Genomic DNA, 20,490 nt, shown 5'->3' on the forward strand with positions numbered 1-20,490 from the left:
GGGAACAGATGCCATTTTCCACCCCTCTCCATTTGCCACCCTGTCTGAGTCCTTGCCGGGGGTACGCCTATCCCCACCCCACCACACCCCACCCCACCACACCACACCACACCACACCACACCACCCTACTCCTGTTCTCCATGCTTAGATCTTGAACCTGAACAACGTTGTGTTACATCACAGACTATTTTCTGGAACTATCTAAACCTTCTATCAGCTGGCAGACGTCACGCGCCATCTCCACAGGCCACGTCTCTTAATGACTGTATTTATTATGTTTGCTATTTTTAAACGTTCACATATATTTGTTTAAAATGTTTGAGAACTATTTAATTATTCAAAACACAAGCAAACACACTAAACCAAACATTTTTTGCATTCACCTATCTCGTTTTGGCATAGTGATAGCGCCGTCTTCAACGTGTCGGTCTCATTTATCTTCCTCCCGCTGGCGTGCTCTTTGTTTTTCGAATTTCTGCGTGATTCATCTTCCTGTCGATTTATCTGCGTTGCTCCTTCACCTTCCCTTTCCATGTTTTGTTAGGGAACCGAGTCGATCCACTTTTGATTAGTGCTACGCTGACTATCATGTTTTAATATTTACGCTGAGTAATTGTTAGTTGTGTGACTCAAACAAGGCCTCTGAATTAATCTAAAGCTAAACAATGCAACTGTTTACAACTCTGATTTTCCAACATGATATAGATTCATGAATATTTGACTTCCCATCATATGCATTTTATTAATTTTTAACTTGGCAGTAAAGTGCTACCTTTTGTCATTAGCATGCGTGCATGAGCTTGTATTTAACACCGTCGGCGTCACGGAAACTCCCGTAGCCTCTCATTATTCTTCACAGAGGGCAGATGACTTATTGATTAAAAGGACTCATTTATTCAGATGAGACATCTGGAGAAGCCTGGGGCTTGTTTTACTCATGAAATCAGCCTCCTTTCTTTTCTCCAACCCCCATGTCCTACAAAAGACATCACACATTTGTTTGTACACATTTGATTGCATTTTGGAAGCTACGAATAAATCGACACACAAAACACGTAACTTTTGGGTAAATTCCCGCATAAGGGTCTCTTGTTTTACCCATCCATTGTCTTTTACTCATGTCCCAATCAAGGTCATGGGTGAGAGGCGGTGCACACCCTGGACTGCTCTCCGACCATTTGCTGGTTTAAAATATCTCTGTTGGGTAAATTTGTTAGGATGAGTGTGGAGTATGATGTCGAGTGCATTGTAATATATCAAACTGTATTATTGGGAACTCTAACAGTGTAATGTTTTGAAATAATAATTAGATTATTCATTGCTAGATAACAATATATAACCACGGGTGGTGCTAGGATTTTTTTTTTCCTTGGGAGCCTGGGGGGGCTCTCAATGCGAAACACTTTTTAAACAGACCTAAACAAATTCTTCACAATACGCTAATAAACATTCATTACATGTAAAGTGGAAAGCATATCCGGGAAAAACAGCAAATACCTAGTCGGTGCCCCACTTCTCTGGCTCCAGCTTTTAATATACCAGCAAGCAAAATCTGTCCGGCTGTAGTCATTTGCATAATCATTATTTGTAAACATTGCATCGTGAAAAGCAAAGTGTATTCATTGACTTCAGCCAGAAGTTCATTGTTAATAGTTATATAAACAGTCCATATTGTGATGTCAGCCACCCAAGCATGGAAAAATAATTTGAGATCATCCATTCAGTCCATATTTTTTTTGTACATGTCAGTTATTGGCATAGAACATATTTTGACTTCAACTTGTATTTCATTCTGTGAGGCAAGCAATGTCGATTTTGACCACACAAGTAAGAAAATATATTTTCTTGATACCCGCAGTCAAGACTGGCAATTGGGTGAGAGGAAAGTCAATGGAGATGAGGCATTACTTGCTGATGGGGAGTCATAGTCAATGTTATTGGCTAAAAGAGACGATGGAGCAAAGGGCAAATAAGGAATGTGGATTTGAACTGTTGCTCCCATTTGCTAACTTTATCTCATCCTCTGTTCTATAAAGCCCTTAGTCGTCTAGGGTCAGCATCTTAAAGTCAGCATGGGGCCTCGGTTCAATAAGTAGGCCACGGTCTTCATGTGCCCCATGTGCGCATATGTGCACCCGTGTACGATTGAAGTGGAGCTTCTTGCAAGTTCATATGAAAGCTCTTGTTTTGACAGTCACTCGACACGAGGATTAAATGAGCAGCGAGAGTTGTATTAATCCTCGGCAGCTAAATACCGCCTGAGCCCCCCCACCACCACCACCACCCCTAAAGGCTCCTAAAACTGGGCAAGGATGGAGAGGCTGGGATTGTGTAAATGTGTTGTCAGAGCACACTCATTACAGGAGGGTTATGGATGGTACATTAGTCCTTGGTAAGAAGTCCTTTCATTTGTGTACTGTATGACCCTGACATGAACCTTCTTCTAATGAGATCCACATGGCCCCATCATGTAGATAAGTGGCTAATTTGAATTTAGAGCCAATTCTGCTTTTTTTAAAATTAATTAATGTATTTTTTAATCATCTCATACCACCATGTTTACATTTAGTGGATACATGAAACGACCCACGCATAAAATACTCGGAAATAAACATAATCAGCTTTCAAGTATAGCTCAAGTTCTCATAGCTGTTATTATGTTTTTTTTTTTTCGACAGCAAACTAGTGGTGCTCCAAGTCGTGAACTTCACTTTTCTTAATTGCTTTTAGACCTGACTCATCGACAAATCAATTTCGCACAGTCGACCAAATTATGAGCAGTCAATCGAGGACTGCCACCTAAATTATTATTGTGCTACAAATTGTTGGTGTTTCTATTCCCATCTGGAAGGAACGTCATAATTAGAAGTTAATACTTAAAAGAACATCTCAATAGATTTACTTGGTGTATTAATGCTTAGGTTATTGAAGATAACATCATTGCAAAAGTTCAAGTCAAGTTCACACTTGACTTTTTGACATCTCCAACTTAATAAAATGGGAATTTCTGAATGTTTTTATCATGCTGTTACAGTAACCTTGAATGTGAAGTCAACATGAAAAACTCCGTTATGACGTTATAACTGGCAGATGTGACAGGAGGACGCTGATCTATCCATCAAAACATTTTTTTTAAATTCTTTATTGCTTCTCTCCTTGCGCGTGATTGATGGAAGTAGGACGACAGGCTAGTCTAGCACGATCCATTTAGATAAAGGAAAACTTCACTCGACTCCAGTTTTATGATGCTCCCATTGCGTGAGCGACACTCTGGCAATATTTTTTGCAGATACTGATCTAAATGTTTTTCTCATCAGCCAACACCATCTTCAAACTACCACTTGACAGTAGCTGGTAATATAATATAATATAATATAATATAATATAATATAATATAATATAATATAAACATAACACAATTAACACAACACTATTTGTGGCCAAAAATTCTGTTTCAGTGCTGCCCAGTGTTAGCCTCTAAGTTTTATTTGAACATGTTGGCAGTGTGTCCAACGTGTAGGTGTTCGTATTTGCATGCGGGAGTAGCACCATGGAGATTTAAAAAAACAAAAAAAACAAAATCTCAGTGCGGTTTTGAAAAATCTAATTTGGTACCTTTAATGTTTAATACAAGCCGTGCATGTTTCCCCTGGGAAATACCAGAAATAGATCCAGGACTGTAGACTTTTTGTGGGCTTTCAGGCTCCTTCTTAACATTCCAAATCCAAGCAACAGTTTTTGAAAACATCTGTTGTAATTAGCATCACCATAGAAGAAATGATCTTTTGTCTTACTTTCCTTTTGGAGGACAAAATCTTCTTTAACCTCTGTATTCATGTCAAAGCGGGGGGAAAAAGTTGGCTATCAGAGAGGATTAGCCCCAGTAGGAGATGGAACAGAGGCTGTTTGGAATCTTAATTGAAAGACTTGCTCTGTGTGTGTGTGTTTCATATGTAGGTCACGGGTGTGTTTGGAAAGCGTGTCTGGCGTACACTGGGGTGATGATGTTGTGTTGCAAAAGTCGAGTAACTAAACAAAAATCAGTGCACAAAAGACCCTTGAGCGGCTTCGGCTGTCAGTGTGATGAAACGCCTCAGGAGCTTTTGATCACTGAAGTCATGGTCAAACTGAGCAGGGCCCACTGATGAATGTCTGCTTTGAGTATTGGCAAGAAGACCTTGTACTTTCAATGTTAGATGTTGAGGTGGGCATATTTTGCAGCTGATTAAAACTTTGCACAAAGCCAGGGGCGGCGCTATGTGGTGGCAACGGTAACAAAGAAGTGGCCCGTTATCAAATAAATTCAACTCAGCGAAACATTGCTTTTTACATGGACTTGTTCATATGGCCACCCCACTGAAAAAGGTCCTAGCTGCGCCCCTGGTCAAAGTCTAAGAAAATATGAGTTGATAATGTAAAACTTGACGGCAATCCTTTCTTAGTGTTGACAAAAATACAACTACGCCTGCCTCTAATCACAGATCCGTCACACCCTAATCAGTTGGTAATATAATAAATCGTGATTATAGTCTGTGGTCCCGCGGGCAAAGAACAGTGAATTAAATTAACTGATTTCATTATGTTCACTCACTTTGTATTTAGAGGTGACCTTGCTAGATGAGCTCCAAAAGTGACATTAGAAACGGAGGGGGGGGGGATTCTGTGTTGGTGTAATAAGATACATTCTAAAACTTTGCAGCAAAATTGTTAGAATGACATTTGATCTACTGGGACTGATTTTCTTCGATAAATTCCGACCAGTGGAAAACATGCTATTTACCCCCCTGGTGTCGGATGTGTCACATTTCAAAAACTGGTTAAAGGATCTAAAAATAAAACGGGTAGCGTGTGAACCAGGCTGAAGCATTGCCTAATATTTCCATATCCGAGCAGCAATGCCAACCAGGAACAAAGCGACCTGTCAGAAGCGATGACGTTTCTGCATGATCCCGCCGCTAATCGCTCGCGAGCCTTCTTGAAGAGTCATCAGCATATGTCGGCCTTCAAAGTCTCGCACTCGGCGTATTAAAATCCATCTTTGTCGCCGCTTCTGATCCCACCATGGAGCCTTCAGCATGAGCTCGTCATTTTTTTGCAGTGCTGTGTGCCCGTTTTTTTTTCCCCCATCGCTCCCTCTCTCGGATATCCCCCCTCGCCAGTCGTGAGCAAGCGTGGCACCGCGTTAAGACCGAGAATGTGCATGTGTCGGAGCTGTCCCCTTAATCCTTACAGCAAATAAAGGGAGGCTTACCCAGTCTGGTGCACATAAGCACCCGTGCAGGCTGGCAGGCCCATTTCCCATACATGTTCCTTCTTTTTTCTCATCTTCATGCTTCATCCTGCGGTCGTTCCACTTTTTCACTTTCTTCATCCTAGTCTTTCCAAGAAGTCTAAATGTCTCTCTCTCTCTGTCTCTCATGGGCTTGCACCCAATCCCAGCAGTTGAAAGCGCCTCTGCTCGTTTTGCCAAGTTATTTCAGGGGTTTGCAAAGTTGGCTCGAAAAGCAAAAAAGGATTACCCTCGCACCCACAACAATTACACTCGTCTTTACCGAGCTGGCTGCCGGAGCCGATGAATAAAAGGAGAGGTGCTGAGGACGGATTTGCACTTTGCTTGGGCTCACAGCTGTTGCCTGTGCAGATATTAGACTTTAATATTCTTGAATGTGAGACTTTGTTTGTCTCAATCCATTCCCCACCGATAAAGAAATGTATTCTTTGTCCGATTCAGATTATAATCTCTTTTTGGATGACTCATGTGTCAGCTGTGTACTTTGTGAGACTACAAAACAAGCAAACTGTCTGGACATGAGTGATGCCTTTGTTAATTCATCGAGAAAGTGACGATTATAAGCACGTTAATGCTCAAATTTACAAAATGTTTGCCGTCACTCCTAATTGTCTTCATCTGCTTGTTGGAGGCTAATTTGCAAGTGTGGCTGAAGATGGTGATAGCTCTGGAGAGCTGGGGAGGGGCCACAAAGCCACTTGGCCCCTCTTAAATATTCTTCTACCCCCTCGGGTACCGGGCCAGATAATTGACTTTTTGGGTATTATCCAACTTTTCTGATTGTTTTTTTTTTACATTTCCAGCAAATTTGAAGAATGTTGGAGTTTCAGTTTGATGTCCTTGTCCCCACGGCCCCCTCCCAAAGAAAAAACAAATCCTAGTTCAGCTACTGGATGATAGTGAATATATAATGCTGCTTTGATTTTGAGTCTCCTCTTCATGAATGCTAAATGATTGTTGAAATTGTGGAGTAAGAAATGAGAATGTATACTTATGACTCCCATTTATGGACAATTGCACGCTTCAATCTTTGTGCGGCTGTGTCTACATTTCTTTTATTTCCACACACTGTCACGGCCAGGTGTCCCGATACTTTCATCTTTCCAGGGTACAGTTCGGATATAATTGAATTCTCTAACTATCCCACTCTGCTTTATTTCTTTGAGCTGACGTTGCAGTTAAAATGATGACTCTATAAAAAAAATTGCACAAAAAGTTTAAAAGGAATAAGTGAGAGAGTGTGCAATAATATGCCGGAGAAAATCCAGAACATTCCTTATGTGAGGGCTTGTTTAAAAAAAAAAAAAAAACTCCCCAGTCATCATTTTTTTCCCCCCCATGTATTTTCATTTTTTTTGGCTTGCTTTTTTTCCCCCCTCGCCTTAAAACATTTGTGTGCCTGGCAAATCAGTGCAATCGTCCCTCTTTAAAATGAAAATCTCAATTCCCTGCCTGTTGAGATGAAAAGATGGTGTCCTTGTAAGACAAACAAAAAGTATGTGCGGCTGACACGTTGTCAAGTTCCTGATGTGTCCCTCCCATTTGTGCCCGTCACTTTTCCGTATGCATGATTAAGCTATAACAAGATTGCTGCTTTTGTCGTGCCTACGGGAGAAAATGTCCTACCGTGCGCCAGTGAGAAAGTGGAAAGAGCGAGCTTCCATAAATAAACCACGCCATCCTGCTTTTTGCTCAAATTAGGCAAATTCCTTGGGAAAGAGCGTACAGGCTTTTAGCCGTCATCAGCTCTTTAGTGTGTTTGGTGTGCTGGAAGCGATGCGTTTGGTGGACTCTGTCACTGTAATGCGACGTGAATGAAGACAACCTTGAGGAGAAAGTTGTCAGTCGTCGTCGTCCTCGTATGTCAATGCCCACGCCGGTCGCTTTGTCCTTTCTCATCTGGGGGACTTGGTGGCACGAGAGTTATTAGACACACACACACACACACACACACAAAAACTCCTACTACGATTGAATTACTGTCATCCACTAGAGGCCACAAGCAATCCCACGGGCATTCTATGAAAATGAATTGGAGAAAAAGTAAAAGTAGCTCATAAAAAAATTTAATCATCCATGCATGTAAAGTTGTAAGTAGGTAGCAACAATACATTATCCTCCTCTGCCAGCTGAGCCTCGTATTAAAATGCTGTTATGGTAATTGTTCTTTTCTATTAAAAACTCTATGGCACGTCAAGAAGAAAATGCACCAGCCAAAAACAATTATTAGAATCTATAAAGTCAAAGGCCTGTGAATTTGGAAGCACTCCTGTGTTTGGAGTCCAAAAAATGGCATCGTTGCTATTTTGGCTTTATAAAAGTTAAACAGCATTACATTGGACAAAGAAGAGACTTTATTTTGGTGATTTTGGACTCGTGGGGAGTGCTTGTCACGATGAATCCAAGTGAAAGCAAACGTTTTTCTGCTCGGTCTTTCCTAATTTTACTCACGTTTGCTTCATCCTTGCGATCAGCCATGCTTCTGCCCCGTCCCATTATGCGTGCGGAAAACAGGCGAAGGCCTTCAAAGTAAATACATATTCATCGGAATGCCAGGCGAGAGAATGTTGTGGGTTTAATCTAGCTCTTTTCCAAGTTGAGTAAAAAAAAACATGTTTTGTTGATGTCATCGCTGCAAGCTTGATTTGCATTCACTCATGTTATTTGGGCCTTTGCCTGGTTTTGCATTTTAGTTAGGACGCTAATGATGAATTGTTTACTGGTTTGTTTTGATGCACTGTTCACGCCGATTGTTTGATTGGGAGAATTTGTTTTTGTTGAACCAAAGCTTTTTTTTGGCTAAGGGAGTACAAAGTACTTTCTCGCAGCACTTGGAAAGAGGTATTTTAATGAATAACCAGTGGCTGTATTATTCATAATTCTTGGGGGGGGACTGTTGCGATTGTGTAATCCAAATACCATTGTTGATCTGAAAGTTCTCCCTGTTGTTCTCTGCAGTGCTGTCAGATGAATCGTTGTCTGCTTAAGCAGTGTGCCATCATTAATGATGAAGGTTTTTTTTTTTTTTTCTTGGGGGGGTCGGGGTGAGGGGAATTCTACCATCAACGTGGCTCCTTGCCTGGGCAATTATTCCCTCTGTTGGAGGGAAACAAGTGAGACTTCACAGCTCAGCCTATTTGGCCTCAAGTTGCCTCGGGAATGTGAGCTCAAAGTCACTGACTGCCATAAATGTCACTTTGGGAACGTGCAAAATAACCGTGCTCCCTTTTTTTTTTGTCTTGGTGTAATTGATGACGAGTCATTTATTGTATATTTAGTAGGGTTTATCACCTATTTGTTCCTGTTATTGATCCAATGGTAGTTCTCTATTTACTAACATGGCACATAATCCTGAGGGGTTTGCTCCGACTGCTGACCTTCCTATAGCCTGTGAGCTGCCATTGCCAGAAGTGTGTGCGTTTGCGTGTGTGTGTGTGTGTGTGTGTGTGTGTGCTGACATAGGGCTGAGGGAACGGTGCGCTAATAGAAAGTCTATTGACTGGGCGAGTCACTCATGGCTGCTGTAATAGCTGCTGGGCTACTCTGGGCGCAAGTCGATAAAGTTCTCCTAGTCCCCACGGGCCGGTGTGCTAGACCTCTGTCAGCAACTGGAGCAAAATTAAATGTTTGATCGACCACCTTGAAGATGCGATTTGTGGCGCACGTTTGCCCGAGAGTGCATACGCGTTCATTTACTGTACTTGTCGAGGAAGTTGGGATTTCATTGAATTTGATTGTTTGCTTGCAGGAGTGCTGGGCACACAACAAGGAAATTGAGTTTGTAGGATTTAACATACAGGTAGACCAATAAAATAGATTATTGTACTGAGGTCCTGGATTGTGCTGATTTTGTGGTAGAGTTAATCCAGATCTAAGGATTTTTTTGGCCAGAGTTTTATCTGAATTATGTAATGTATTGTGTGCCTTTTTTGGTAGTGATAATGGAGTCTTAACCGGGAGACAAAATTAAATTTGCGTGGTTAAAAATGAGAGCTGCGGCAAATAATGTTGCTTGTGTGCAATGCTGTGACTTGCACTTTTTCAGTCCACAGAGAAATAAACGAATTTGTGTGGAAACCTTTGCAAAGTTAGTGCTCCATTTTGGAGAGCCAAGGACACAGCCGCAGAATTGTATTTTTTTGTGTGTTTTGCAGTGGAATACATTTTTTTACTGTATTAATGTTGGAAATATTCAATATATTTCTATAATTTGCAAAGAAGTCTATCTTCAAGCTTCAGATTGCCTTCAATTATCTTCAAGGACATATAAGATGTATTTGACCTCACATTTTAAACAGTTTCTCCGTGTTCTATGTGTCTGTGACATGCTGTACCTCAAAGATAAATAAATTATAGCTCACTTTCTCGTCTTGCTGAAATCTTCCGGTTTTCAGAGCCTGCCAATGCCAGACAAGCAAAGAAACCAAAAATCTGATTTTGGTTGAAAAACCAAAAATCTGACCTACATAAGACTGCAGTACTGTCGACTTAATGACAGAATCGATCACACCAGCTGACTTGATGCCATAATGTCTGTTGCTGGAAGGTTCCCCGGGGTGGGTGGGGTAGTGATGTTGACTGACAACACTGACATTCAGACCGGAGGGGGCACAGACAGGTGCTAACACAACAAGGTCCCTCTCAGGGGAAGCTGAATTTGGATGGACTTACTCAACAAAGACACACTTGGGTTGACACAATGCATGATGGGAAAGAGCCTCCTCTTGATCACATGATCCTTCTGGGAGCATGGAGGAGGAGTTTGTCTTATCGAGGCATGGCAGCCTGATGGAGCTAATCCCGCTGTTTGGCCGCTAACCTCTGACACCTGCTTCCTGTCACGACCGGGCGGCCGTGGCGACAAGCCGAAACGAGGCCATCGCATTTGAGATCCAAAATACCTCGGGAGGCAGTTCCACAGCCTCGCATTCCCTCGTCGACCTTTCATCATCCATCTTCCTTTGCCGGCCCTCATGCGACCTTGTCAGACGATTCCCGGCTCGAGTTAAGCGACACATGTATGCCCGGCGGCAGACTAGGAGGAAAGCGGCTAATATGATTACGCCTAATTGCTGCCAAAAGCTTCCGAGTGCAAATCAACACACCCTACATCTGTCTAAAAATCCAAAACAAGCTGAGTGAATGATAGTAAAAGTCACTTAAAGTTACGCCGAGCAAAGCCCGCGTTAATTCCATTGTCGTACTTGACGTCAGCACTTCGAAAAAGGACAAGAATAAAAAGGTCAACTCTCCTTCCTGACTGATTAAATTTGTGTTGTGCTCTTAATATTCTGAACTGAAAATTCCTAGCTCCACTTTCCTGTGCCACATTCACGTGATGCAACTTTGCACAATTAAACGGGTCAACTGAGAGTATGCAGAGGCGGCTTGCGACAGGTGTTTAACACAGATTGCCAGATCGAGCTCCGTTTGCCCACTCAGGAGTAACGAGCCCCACGTTTCAGATGAACGCATCTGTTTACAGCTTGTTTGCAAACAGATAGCGTCAAATGAAAGGCCCTGATTGGCAAAAGATGCTGGCAATTAGTCGCTTGTGTTCCGATAAGCATAAACTAATTGCGTAAATTTGGTTGCTACGTGGCCGTGTTTAAAATTGCTGTAAATAAATATCAATCCGTCATTAAATATCAGGCTTAATTCAGATGATCAGAGCGAGTGGGCGAGACATGCTGGCTGTAAACCGATGCATACAACTCCACCTGTCATGGATTGTGAGGGTGACTAATGCACGCGTGCGATTTTGTTTACCGTTCCGCTGGCTTTGCTCGACTGTGTTGACACACTCGATGTGACGCCCATGAGTCAACTGTCAACTGTGCGAACGACAAAACACTCACAGATTTTTAGGAACCTGAGCCATATGGTGTCCTTCACACTTGGATGATTGACACCCAATTTTGTGGTGGAAAATAATATAGACTGAGGTTGAACACAATCTGTTCCAAGACACTGGACAAAATCATGAACATGGATATAATCCACTTGAAGATAAAACTGTAGTAACTACTCTGCCATTTTGTTTTTCTATATTAAGAGTTTAACATTGCAAGTTGGCTAATCTGCGCTACAAACAAAACAAAACGTTGCCAACACTGATTAATTTAATTTTACATAGCCGTCCGGATTTGATTTCCAGCGTTTTCCTCCTCAAGTCAAGGCTAAGTGTTTTTCAGTGTTTTAATGCATGCATAGTTGTCTATCTCATTTGGTCCACTAATACAATAGTGCCTCATTAATGCCAGGTTTTCATTCAGAGTGAGGACAGGATATGTATCATTAGGGGTAGAGAATGCTTAATTTATTTCTGTCTTTAATGATTCATTTCATGCAACCTTTAGCCCATTAAAATGGTGAACCGCATCTCAATAGAAAGACTTACTTCCTAGAATTTGACATGACCATAGTGAGCTGGTTTTATTGTCGCAATCAAAGGAAGACGTAACGCTGCAGTGCAGTGCGGCTCGTAAACTACAGAGCAGGGCTCAAAAGACTCGTCTTTATCATAAATGTTTCCAGGTTTTGCCTCCGGACAGACTGTGTAGCATTATTGATTGTGGCTTTAAAAAGACCTTAGAGGATTTTGTTTTTGATCAAATGTTTTACAAAATAATCCAATCCAACATGGTTCAACCGCTCACCGCTTGACCACCTTTGCCGTTTTCCTCCTGCTCCTACATAATGCTGATCCATTAAAACAAACTGCCGCCTTTTTATGTCCCTGCAAAGGTAATTTTCTGCTTAGCTGAAACTTTTAATTGAATTTGTGGCTTTTTTTTTGTGTTGTTGTTTCTGCTTCGGCAGTCAGTTTTAGCCAACACTTTTTGGGGATACATTTTAATGGCATGTAGGCACTAATGCAACTTTTAGGTACCGTCGAGATTTAATGCATATGCAAAGACTGTGTGCAATATTTATCAGTGTTGCTCTGGCTTGACACTTCCTTGATTGACTGCCTCTCACCCAAATTCAGCTCCAAGACACATTTGACTCTGCTGAGGATAATTGGTACAGAAAATGGATAGATGGAGCAACCTCAGTTTTGGTTGTCGAGAACATGAGTATAGAAGATTGTTAAATGCAAGTCATCAAGTAATGGAATTGTATTGCACTACCAAATTCTAACCAACAGAGCCACTGTTTAAATTGGTCTGCTTTCAAAAAAAGATATGGCCAGTCGAGCTGCATGCATACGAGCACACAAGTCCTCTGGGCATTATCATTCCGCTCGTTATGGAAGAGATTCACTCTTGCTGTTAAAAAAAAATAAATAAATTGAGAAAAAACTAAATCGTCCATTGGTGTGAATGCAAGTGTGAATGGGTTGTCCTGGTGACCATTCCAGGGTAAAGAAAATGAATGGATGTAATTAGTGTGCAGTTAAATTAAAACACTGAGCTACTCTCTGTCATAATCTAACTTGATAAACCATTGCACATTTTTGCATCATCGCCTTTAATCTGATTTCCATTGTAGTTACCCATAATTGCATAAGCATCGATTTGACAATGGTGGGTGAAGGTTTAACACATAACTGTGGGGTGCTGACAGGGAGACACATAACTATCTGCATGTTGGCTTTGACAAATTAATTTAAGATAGAGAAGGTCTGTCTGTGTCATTGTGTGTGTGTGTTACAGATTTAGCTCACCGGCTGTGGTTGTTGAGATGACAGCAGTCACTTGGGGAGTGGGACATCAGATGTAGTCGTCAACTGACAGACACACTTATTACCCTGGCTGTCCCCCTCCTGAGTGGAGGCCCAGATACATACAGGATTAAGCCAAATGCTGCCCCGCTTGCCTTGCCTACTTTAAAGTGTAGTTTACTTAGAACTGTGGAACACGTTTGTATGCAGTCCTTTATTTTGTCCGTCTCAACTTTATATGACCAGTCAAGAGCACCTATGCGTCCAGGCGTTCCTCTTTTTTTTTTGGAGGAACTAAACAAAAAAGATTTTTTTTTTTTTTTATCATAGCAACTATTACAATGTTAAAGTCAAAGTCTGCTTTATTGTCAATTTCTTCACGTCAAGACATACAAAGAGATCGAAATTGCATTTCCTACTATCCCACGGTGACAAGACATATTACACATTCAAGTAAACAATACAAAAAGTAAAAATAAGAAGTCACATACAATAAATAAATAAGAGCAATGAATAAATAAGAGCAACTTGGTGGAAATGGTGCAATTGTGAATACAGCATACAGTCAGTATACAATATGTCATCCTGTCATAAAAGGTAATGTGCATATTTTAGCCTAAATTTTATCGAGTGTAAAGACCGATTTGTCTGCAGATGGTGAGGGTTTAAATGGCGTGTCCACTTGGTAATGATTATTTTATGATTGAAACATTATCGTGCGCACACTCACTCAAGAGTCGCAGTGTATCAAAACTAAAATGGAAACATAGACGTCAACATGCAAGATAAGCCACCTGTGCCTTAGACACGTTCACATGAGCAGGCAAGACACATCCGCTCACCCTCCCTGCCACAGCCAAGTTGTCGGTTCAGCGTTTTAATTAAAGCTTCTCTCCTGAGCTGTGCAGCGGCAACAGCAAAGAGCTTTTTACTAGAGGAAAGATTTTGCAAGATTTGACAAAACATCCTCATTTGAGCAAGACACACATTTGGATTATTGTAGTAGTAGCACAACGTGAGTGGAGACAACAGTCTTGTTGGCTTTATGCAAAATTAAATAACTATAACAATGATTTAATACTAGGAGAAACTAAAAAGAGCTATTTTATTTTGTTTGTTCCAAAGACCACTTAGGCTTTTTCGCACCAACAGTCTCGTTACAATTGCTGCCATCGGACATCTTATCTCTGTCTGCAAATTTTGCACAAGTTTTTGTTGACGGTTTCAGGCCACCGAGTTCCATCCATCGTTTCAAATGCCAGCCGGGGTCGAACCGAGGAGCGTTTGGGTGTGCGGACAATGCCTTTTGTCAGGGACGCTCCGACAGGCACTGACAATGAACAGCCTACTGTATGGAGAGGGCTAGTGAAGTGGAAATGTTTGTTGCTGTCCCACTTGGGCTTGCATGACCGTTGTCAGCGGCAACAGCCAGTCGCAGTTGCAACTTTTCAGAGTAGGGTTTCTGCAAAGTGCTGTTTTCGAAGCATAGTGTGTCTTTTGATTAAAAGTTTATGGCAGGGTAATGGCAGTCTGGTTTAATAATGACACATTCCAAACTTACAGCAAATATATATAGATATATGTACTTTTTTTTGTTTACTTAGGCGATGTCAAGATTGGAGATGCACTGCTGTCACAAATCTCCTGAGATAACTATCATTTCCTTTTCTCGGAAAGACGGTTTGCCTTGTGTCGCCCCCGAGCCACATCATTCCTGGGAAATGTCAACTGAAAATGTACTGACATTTACAACTAAATGTGTTCTTTTAATTATGTAGTTGTACACAGTCAAAGTCAGGAGACTGTAACAAATCTACTAACAGGACTTCCTCGACGGGTTACTCGAGGACCAATGGACTATTCTGCAAAAAGTACATTTTAAATTTTTATATTGTACTGTATTTTTAATTTAAAAAAGATCTTATCATATTTAGTGACAAATGAATGGTCTTGTGTAAACAAAATAAAACTACTGAGACATTTTTTCAAATGTAGACTTACTGAATTATGTAAATGCCTCCATTTGAGCTATGCATCAAACACTCGCCGGGCCCGAGTGTAAGGACGCAACTAACTGTAAGGGGAGTTGCCCACCTAAGGTCATCAATATTCATGAAGCTCATAGCTTGCTCCACAATGGGCAAACTGGAGAGGTGACCTTGAGTTCTACCCTCTTTACTAATAATACACATGGGTGGGATAGCACTGTGTAAATGACATGATACCGGTTTGAATGTTTTATTCAGTGCAGCTTTTGCGGCCATTAAGATTGCACAGGCACTCCTTGGTCTTGTTTTACTTTAAAAAAAAAAGAAAAAAAAAGAGAGAATTATCAAACACGTCATTCAGTTATCCCGCAGTTTCATCCAACTGGCAGGTTCTTTGTCAACATTTATTGAAAGCACGCACGTTGTCTGCGATGCACCATAGCTGCTCTTCCTCAGTCTTCTGCATCAGCGGCGTTACCATGGAAACCTTGCTGCCAGGGCCAAGCTTTGAAGCAGTTCCCTCATTTCGAAATAAGCTGAATATTTTTTTTCTAATCTTCCAGCATGCTTGCTGTCTTTTTAGATTTTTTCTATATTGAAAATATATCACATCTAAGCTTTACTCCGTTTGCATGCAGCACCACATTTTCTTCCACTTTTCATCAATGATGACTAGCTTTTTATGAAACAGGAAAAGTTGAATAAATAAAACCAAAATCCAAATAAATAAAGTTCTGTGGCCGCTCAGGATGGTGTTGACCAATTTATAATTCATTATTTTGAGGAAAATGTGGTCCATAAGTAACTTGCTCAAATAACATACAAACTTTCTCACTCTAAACTTTCACAATATGTTTGTGAACATTGGCCAAAATGTTGTTTCACCCAAACAAAATACTTATTTAAACCCCAGAAGCCAATTTCCTGGATTATCAAATTACCAGAAAGTGTTCATTGTCATGGGAATGAGAGTTTCTCATGTTGGCTCTTGTTTAGTTAAAACCATTATGACAACACTAAATAATTTAAAAAATAGGATTCATAATTAAGAAAAAAGTGAGACAGTAGTTGCTTGAGAAACATAAATGTCATATGGGATTTTAGGAGTTAAACTTCTGAATTGCATCCTAAATCCCTTTGTGTTGTGCAGTGATTCTTCACTACAGACTCAAAAAACAGATTATTCTCATATCAATGTCAGCATATTTATTATTTTTCAATAATAACACATTTCCCTCATCACCCGGTGGCTTAGTGCAGATAAACAATATAAATACAAAACCCTTCGTAAATCTCAATACACAGACTAGAAGCTTTGGCTTATTTACAACAAACAAAAAAAAAAAAAAATGCTGCTTTTCCACTTCCAAACAGTCTAATTACAGAAGGTCATTTGCAGTTCACTCTTCTCTCATACAACACACAAATAAAAACATTTTATCTTATGAGTTGAACAGATCTCATCCGAAAACAAAGAGTAGTTTAGTGTAGTGCTTATCGTGTAGTAACAGCACAGGAAAATGCCCCCTCCCCCCACCCCCCTTCGTAAAGTGCTACAAACAATTCAAAATTCACTTTACAGACACTCTGATTAGAGGACTTACACAATGTTGACATTTCAGGTATCAAAAAGATCACTTTTAATCAAACAGAGGTGAATTTGTACTCAAATTTGTTGCTGAGGTGTGAAGTATAATGCATTATTAAGCTAACACTAGAGAGCAGCACTATTGCCAAAATGTGCAAGCAATCTACGTAAAATAAATAAATAAAGCAAATTAATGCAACATTTTCCATGCATTATTGGAGTATCATTACACACCGATTGCTACATAGTTTTGCAAGTGATGTTTTTCCTCTGGCTCTAGCAACAGAAACAAAAAAAAGTTAGAGTACACATTGCCCTTTTCAACAGGCCAGGGCAATTTTTGCTGCCTCTGGACTGCTTCTGACATCAATATTCAGCTTTGTAGGAATGTTTTCACTAGCTTCAACGTGAGATTCCAGTTGAAAAGTCATTTTTGTGCTGCTTTTTTTCTGTCTGCTGTCATCAATCCAAGGCAGCATTTGCTTATTCAGAAATCATTTAGTTGGCGTCTCTTCGATCATCTGTAGTCATTGTCACACAGTGAGAACTTTTCATGCAGGTCTTCTTGTTCATGGATTTTTATGATCTGGGCCTGAGCGCTTGGCACGCAGTGTGAGAAGGAGCCCAAACTGAGAACTGGATCAGCGTCCAAACGCTTGGCACATTTGACAGCTTGATGCTAAATAAGTAAATGCTGTTCTATGGCCATCATAGTTAAAAACATTTTTTTTTTTTTTTATACCCTGGCCAAATGATGAGATCAAATAATTGTGTTGATTGAAATCTGTTTTCGGTACCGCGTCTCCTCATCCTATTTTAAATTACTCAACCATTTGTGCTCTTCCACTCATTTATGTCCTGGTATTGGCTGGAAAAAAAATGTTAATATTTAAAAGTCATAACAGGAAAAAAATCCTGAGGTACATTACACAAATTGTGTGATGTTGTGAAAAACAGGAGGGTCAGAAAACCACATCTACACAAGTGCTGTGATTACACAGAAATGCCTTTCATTTATTTAAGTTGCAACTTTTATAGCCTGCTTGTACAGCACTAACTTATTTTCATAAAAAAGGGAACAAATGTTACGTAGCGTTATGGGGGTGAGTTGATTAACAAATAAAAAAAGCTTGGATGGGCTATTGATTTTTCCCCTTCGCATTGGCAAATTATCGGCAGATACTCAAAATTAAATTCGGTTGTTTGGAACAAAGCATACAAGAAGGACCTTGCATAAGAAGCTACATGCTGCTTCAACAAGTCTAAAGACATCAGTAGCCAGTTCCAGTAAATTTATATTACAATAATCCTTTGAACAATACGACATTGGAAATATACCATAAAATTTATATTTTCTCAACACACTTCCCCTAATTAGACACCTAAAAATGAACCTGCATTTGTTTTTCTTCAACGGATGTTCCTGACTACTATTTGCCTAAATAATAACAAAGCATTCCAATCAACTATACATTTTGGTCATTGGATATGCTTATGCTACGTAGAAACGCTAGGAATCATTTATAGACAAGGACCTTTATGACAATGCGGCTAAAATATTAACAAAGTCAATTCATTTATTTACCAAAAGACACTCATTCATCAAAAAAGTAAATAACGTAACATTTGGCCAGCGTATAAATATTTTATGCTTAACTGTAAAGAACATTCTGGGCATTGACATCATTAAAATCCAGGACTGTTTCAGATGAATTGTTATTTTTATTATTATTATTACCACCATTGTTATTGTTGTTGTTTATGGCAGTCCACAGCCAGGTAGCTTCTCTCTGCTGGCTGTTGGTGTACAACTCATGTCAAACACTTGGGTGCAGAGTAAATTTCTAGAGGAATCGCTTCAGGACACAGAAATGAAAGAACCCACGTGTGCGTGTTGCAGATGTGTGGACGGACGTCTCGGACACACAAACACTCTGGCACACTGTTCGGTTTCTGACATATGGCAGGATTTCTGAAGTCCGCTAACTCCATCTCATTCTTGAGGGGTGCACTGCTGTTGCTGCTTCAAGCTGCAAACAAGCAAACACAGAAAATCATTTGTTGAGTCTTGTTTGGTGTCTAAGGTGGGCTCATGTGACAAGAACTTTCTGGTTTTTGCCAGGGGGTAACACAGACACGGAATCCCATGAGTGAGAAAGTAATTCTGTTTGCGGCAAGTAATGTCATTTAGCTTTAAATCCGTGTTGCCTGCCGTTCTTAATCTAGTGCACGGATGCAGAACAAGACAAAGGCCTGGGAGGTGAAGTGCGGGAATTAAAAAGGAGAAACCATCTATTTTCATACTCTCAAAATATTTCACCTGGCTTGAAATTAAAATGAAGAGCACAAGACACTTTGCACAAATCCTTATGTTTTTTTTTTTTTTTCCATCGGCGGCACGGCAATTACCGTAAAGGTGGCTCTTTATCTAAAGCCGCTGATTGTTCGTCATAATGCAAGTCGGTGTGGCTGCATTCTGCCGTGAAAACAAATCCCCATGGCACTTAATTCAAAACAAAGAGATGAAATACGCTGAAGAAAAGCCACTTAATCAAGCATTTTTAATCACATTTGGACTCCCTGCAGAATAGCCAGATTTAAAGGATCCATTATTGTGACTAATACCGATCTTTGGAGTGTAGCTAAATTTAATAAACAGCAGGGCTGCTCAACTGCTGGGTCATAACCTCAAATGGGTTTCGAATATGTTGCAGACAGCTTATTCAATTTATTTATTTCATGAATTTATAGCTACTGTACTGATCGAGCGAGGCATTTTTTATACTTTGTATTTATGAATCGGGAAAAATTGTTTTGTTGGTGTCCTAGTGCTTCGGAACAAAACGTTTATTAAAAAAAAAAAATCATGCTTTGCTCACATGTCCTGGGTTATAGCTAATTAATCATTCATAGGAAAAATATGATTCAGTAGGTTGTATGTTGCATAGTTTGCATTTAAAAGTGCCTGAGTTCTTTTGACACAGTGTGACCATATTTGAACATGGCAAGACTGTACATATCTTTGTGGAGTTGGAAACTGAATAAATAGTCAGAGAAAATGAGACAGGGAATATTTAATCATACGCTGTACCAAAGTCGAGGGAGAAAAAAAAAAAAACATGGGGTGGTACTGTTGATTTTCAACTTTGTATTAATTCAGTATGAGGAAAAAGATGGAAGAGACTTTGGAAGTGGGTTCATTGCCGGGGCACACTTGGTGGCGGCTTAGCTCTGAGTTCACCTGCTAAACAAAACTAGAACTTCAGAGCTGCTTAGATCTAATGCAAAAACAGAAACAAATTGAGTTTGACACTGGAGAAGCTTGTGCTGAATACAAATTGAAAATTTTTTCTGTTTACTATTGTGCAGCCATGACGCCTGATTTAGTCCATTTAGTCAACCAATTTGTGTTTTTTTTCCTTCCAGTCTTAGTTTACTCTGTAAAAAAAAAATGCAGCTCAGCTTTTGGCCAGCATATTTAACATTTTGTTTTTGTTTGGGAATTTTTAATTCCTTAAAAGAATTTTTAACTGATGAACCTCTGTTCCTGCTCACACAAATCAAAGTTTCATTTTCACATTTTGATTCCTTGCTGTCTCAAATGTCAACATGACCTTGACTTTAAAACCAAGGTACATACTGCACCGTGGCATACCATTATTGATTATTACAGTATTAACTCAAATTAATTCAGACAAATGTCTGAATCTGGGGATACAATAAAAAGACAGAGGACAGGGAGCGTTAATGAAAGAAAATTGCACCGTGGCAAGGTGATGGCACACCGAAGGCATGTGAACTATGTGGGTCCATCTTAAGTGAAGGTTTTAAGCCCATAATCTGTCCCTGGACCACACATGTGGGTATTATGAAAATGAGAAAATGAAAGCAATAGAGATAGTACACTTAGGAAGTAAAGGTCACCTTGGCAGCCTCCATTTCTGTTTCCATATGTGC

The 20,490-nt window shown here is 40.1% G+C and overlaps 2 protein-coding genes across 2 annotated transcripts in view; one reads left to right on the top strand and one right to left on the bottom strand.

Annotated features, from left to right (window-relative positions):
- LOC125978265 (golgin subfamily A member 7B) overlaps positions 1–20,490 on the top strand; it is a 126,544-nt gene that overhangs the window by 18,818 nt on the left and 87,236 nt on the right. The gene's annotated exons all lie outside the window — the stretch shown is intronic.
- zgc:171482 (zinc finger protein) overlaps positions 16,137–20,490 on the bottom strand; it is a 39,195-nt gene continuing 34,841 nt past the window's right edge. Inside the window, exon 7 of the mRNA XM_049735441.2 lies at positions 16,137–18,563. Coding sequence (XP_049591398.1) covers positions 18,527–18,563 — 37 coding nt within the window. The 3' untranslated portion in view covers positions 16,137–18,526. The remainder of the gene's footprint in view (positions 18,564–20,490) is intronic.

Source organism: Syngnathus scovelli, chromosome 12, assembly GCF_024217435.2.
Source record: "Syngnathus scovelli strain Florida chromosome 12, RoL_Ssco_1.2, whole genome shotgun sequence".
In the NCBI taxonomy this organism is placed as follows: domain Eukaryota; kingdom Metazoa; phylum Chordata; class Actinopteri; order Syngnathiformes; family Syngnathidae; genus Syngnathus; species Syngnathus scovelli.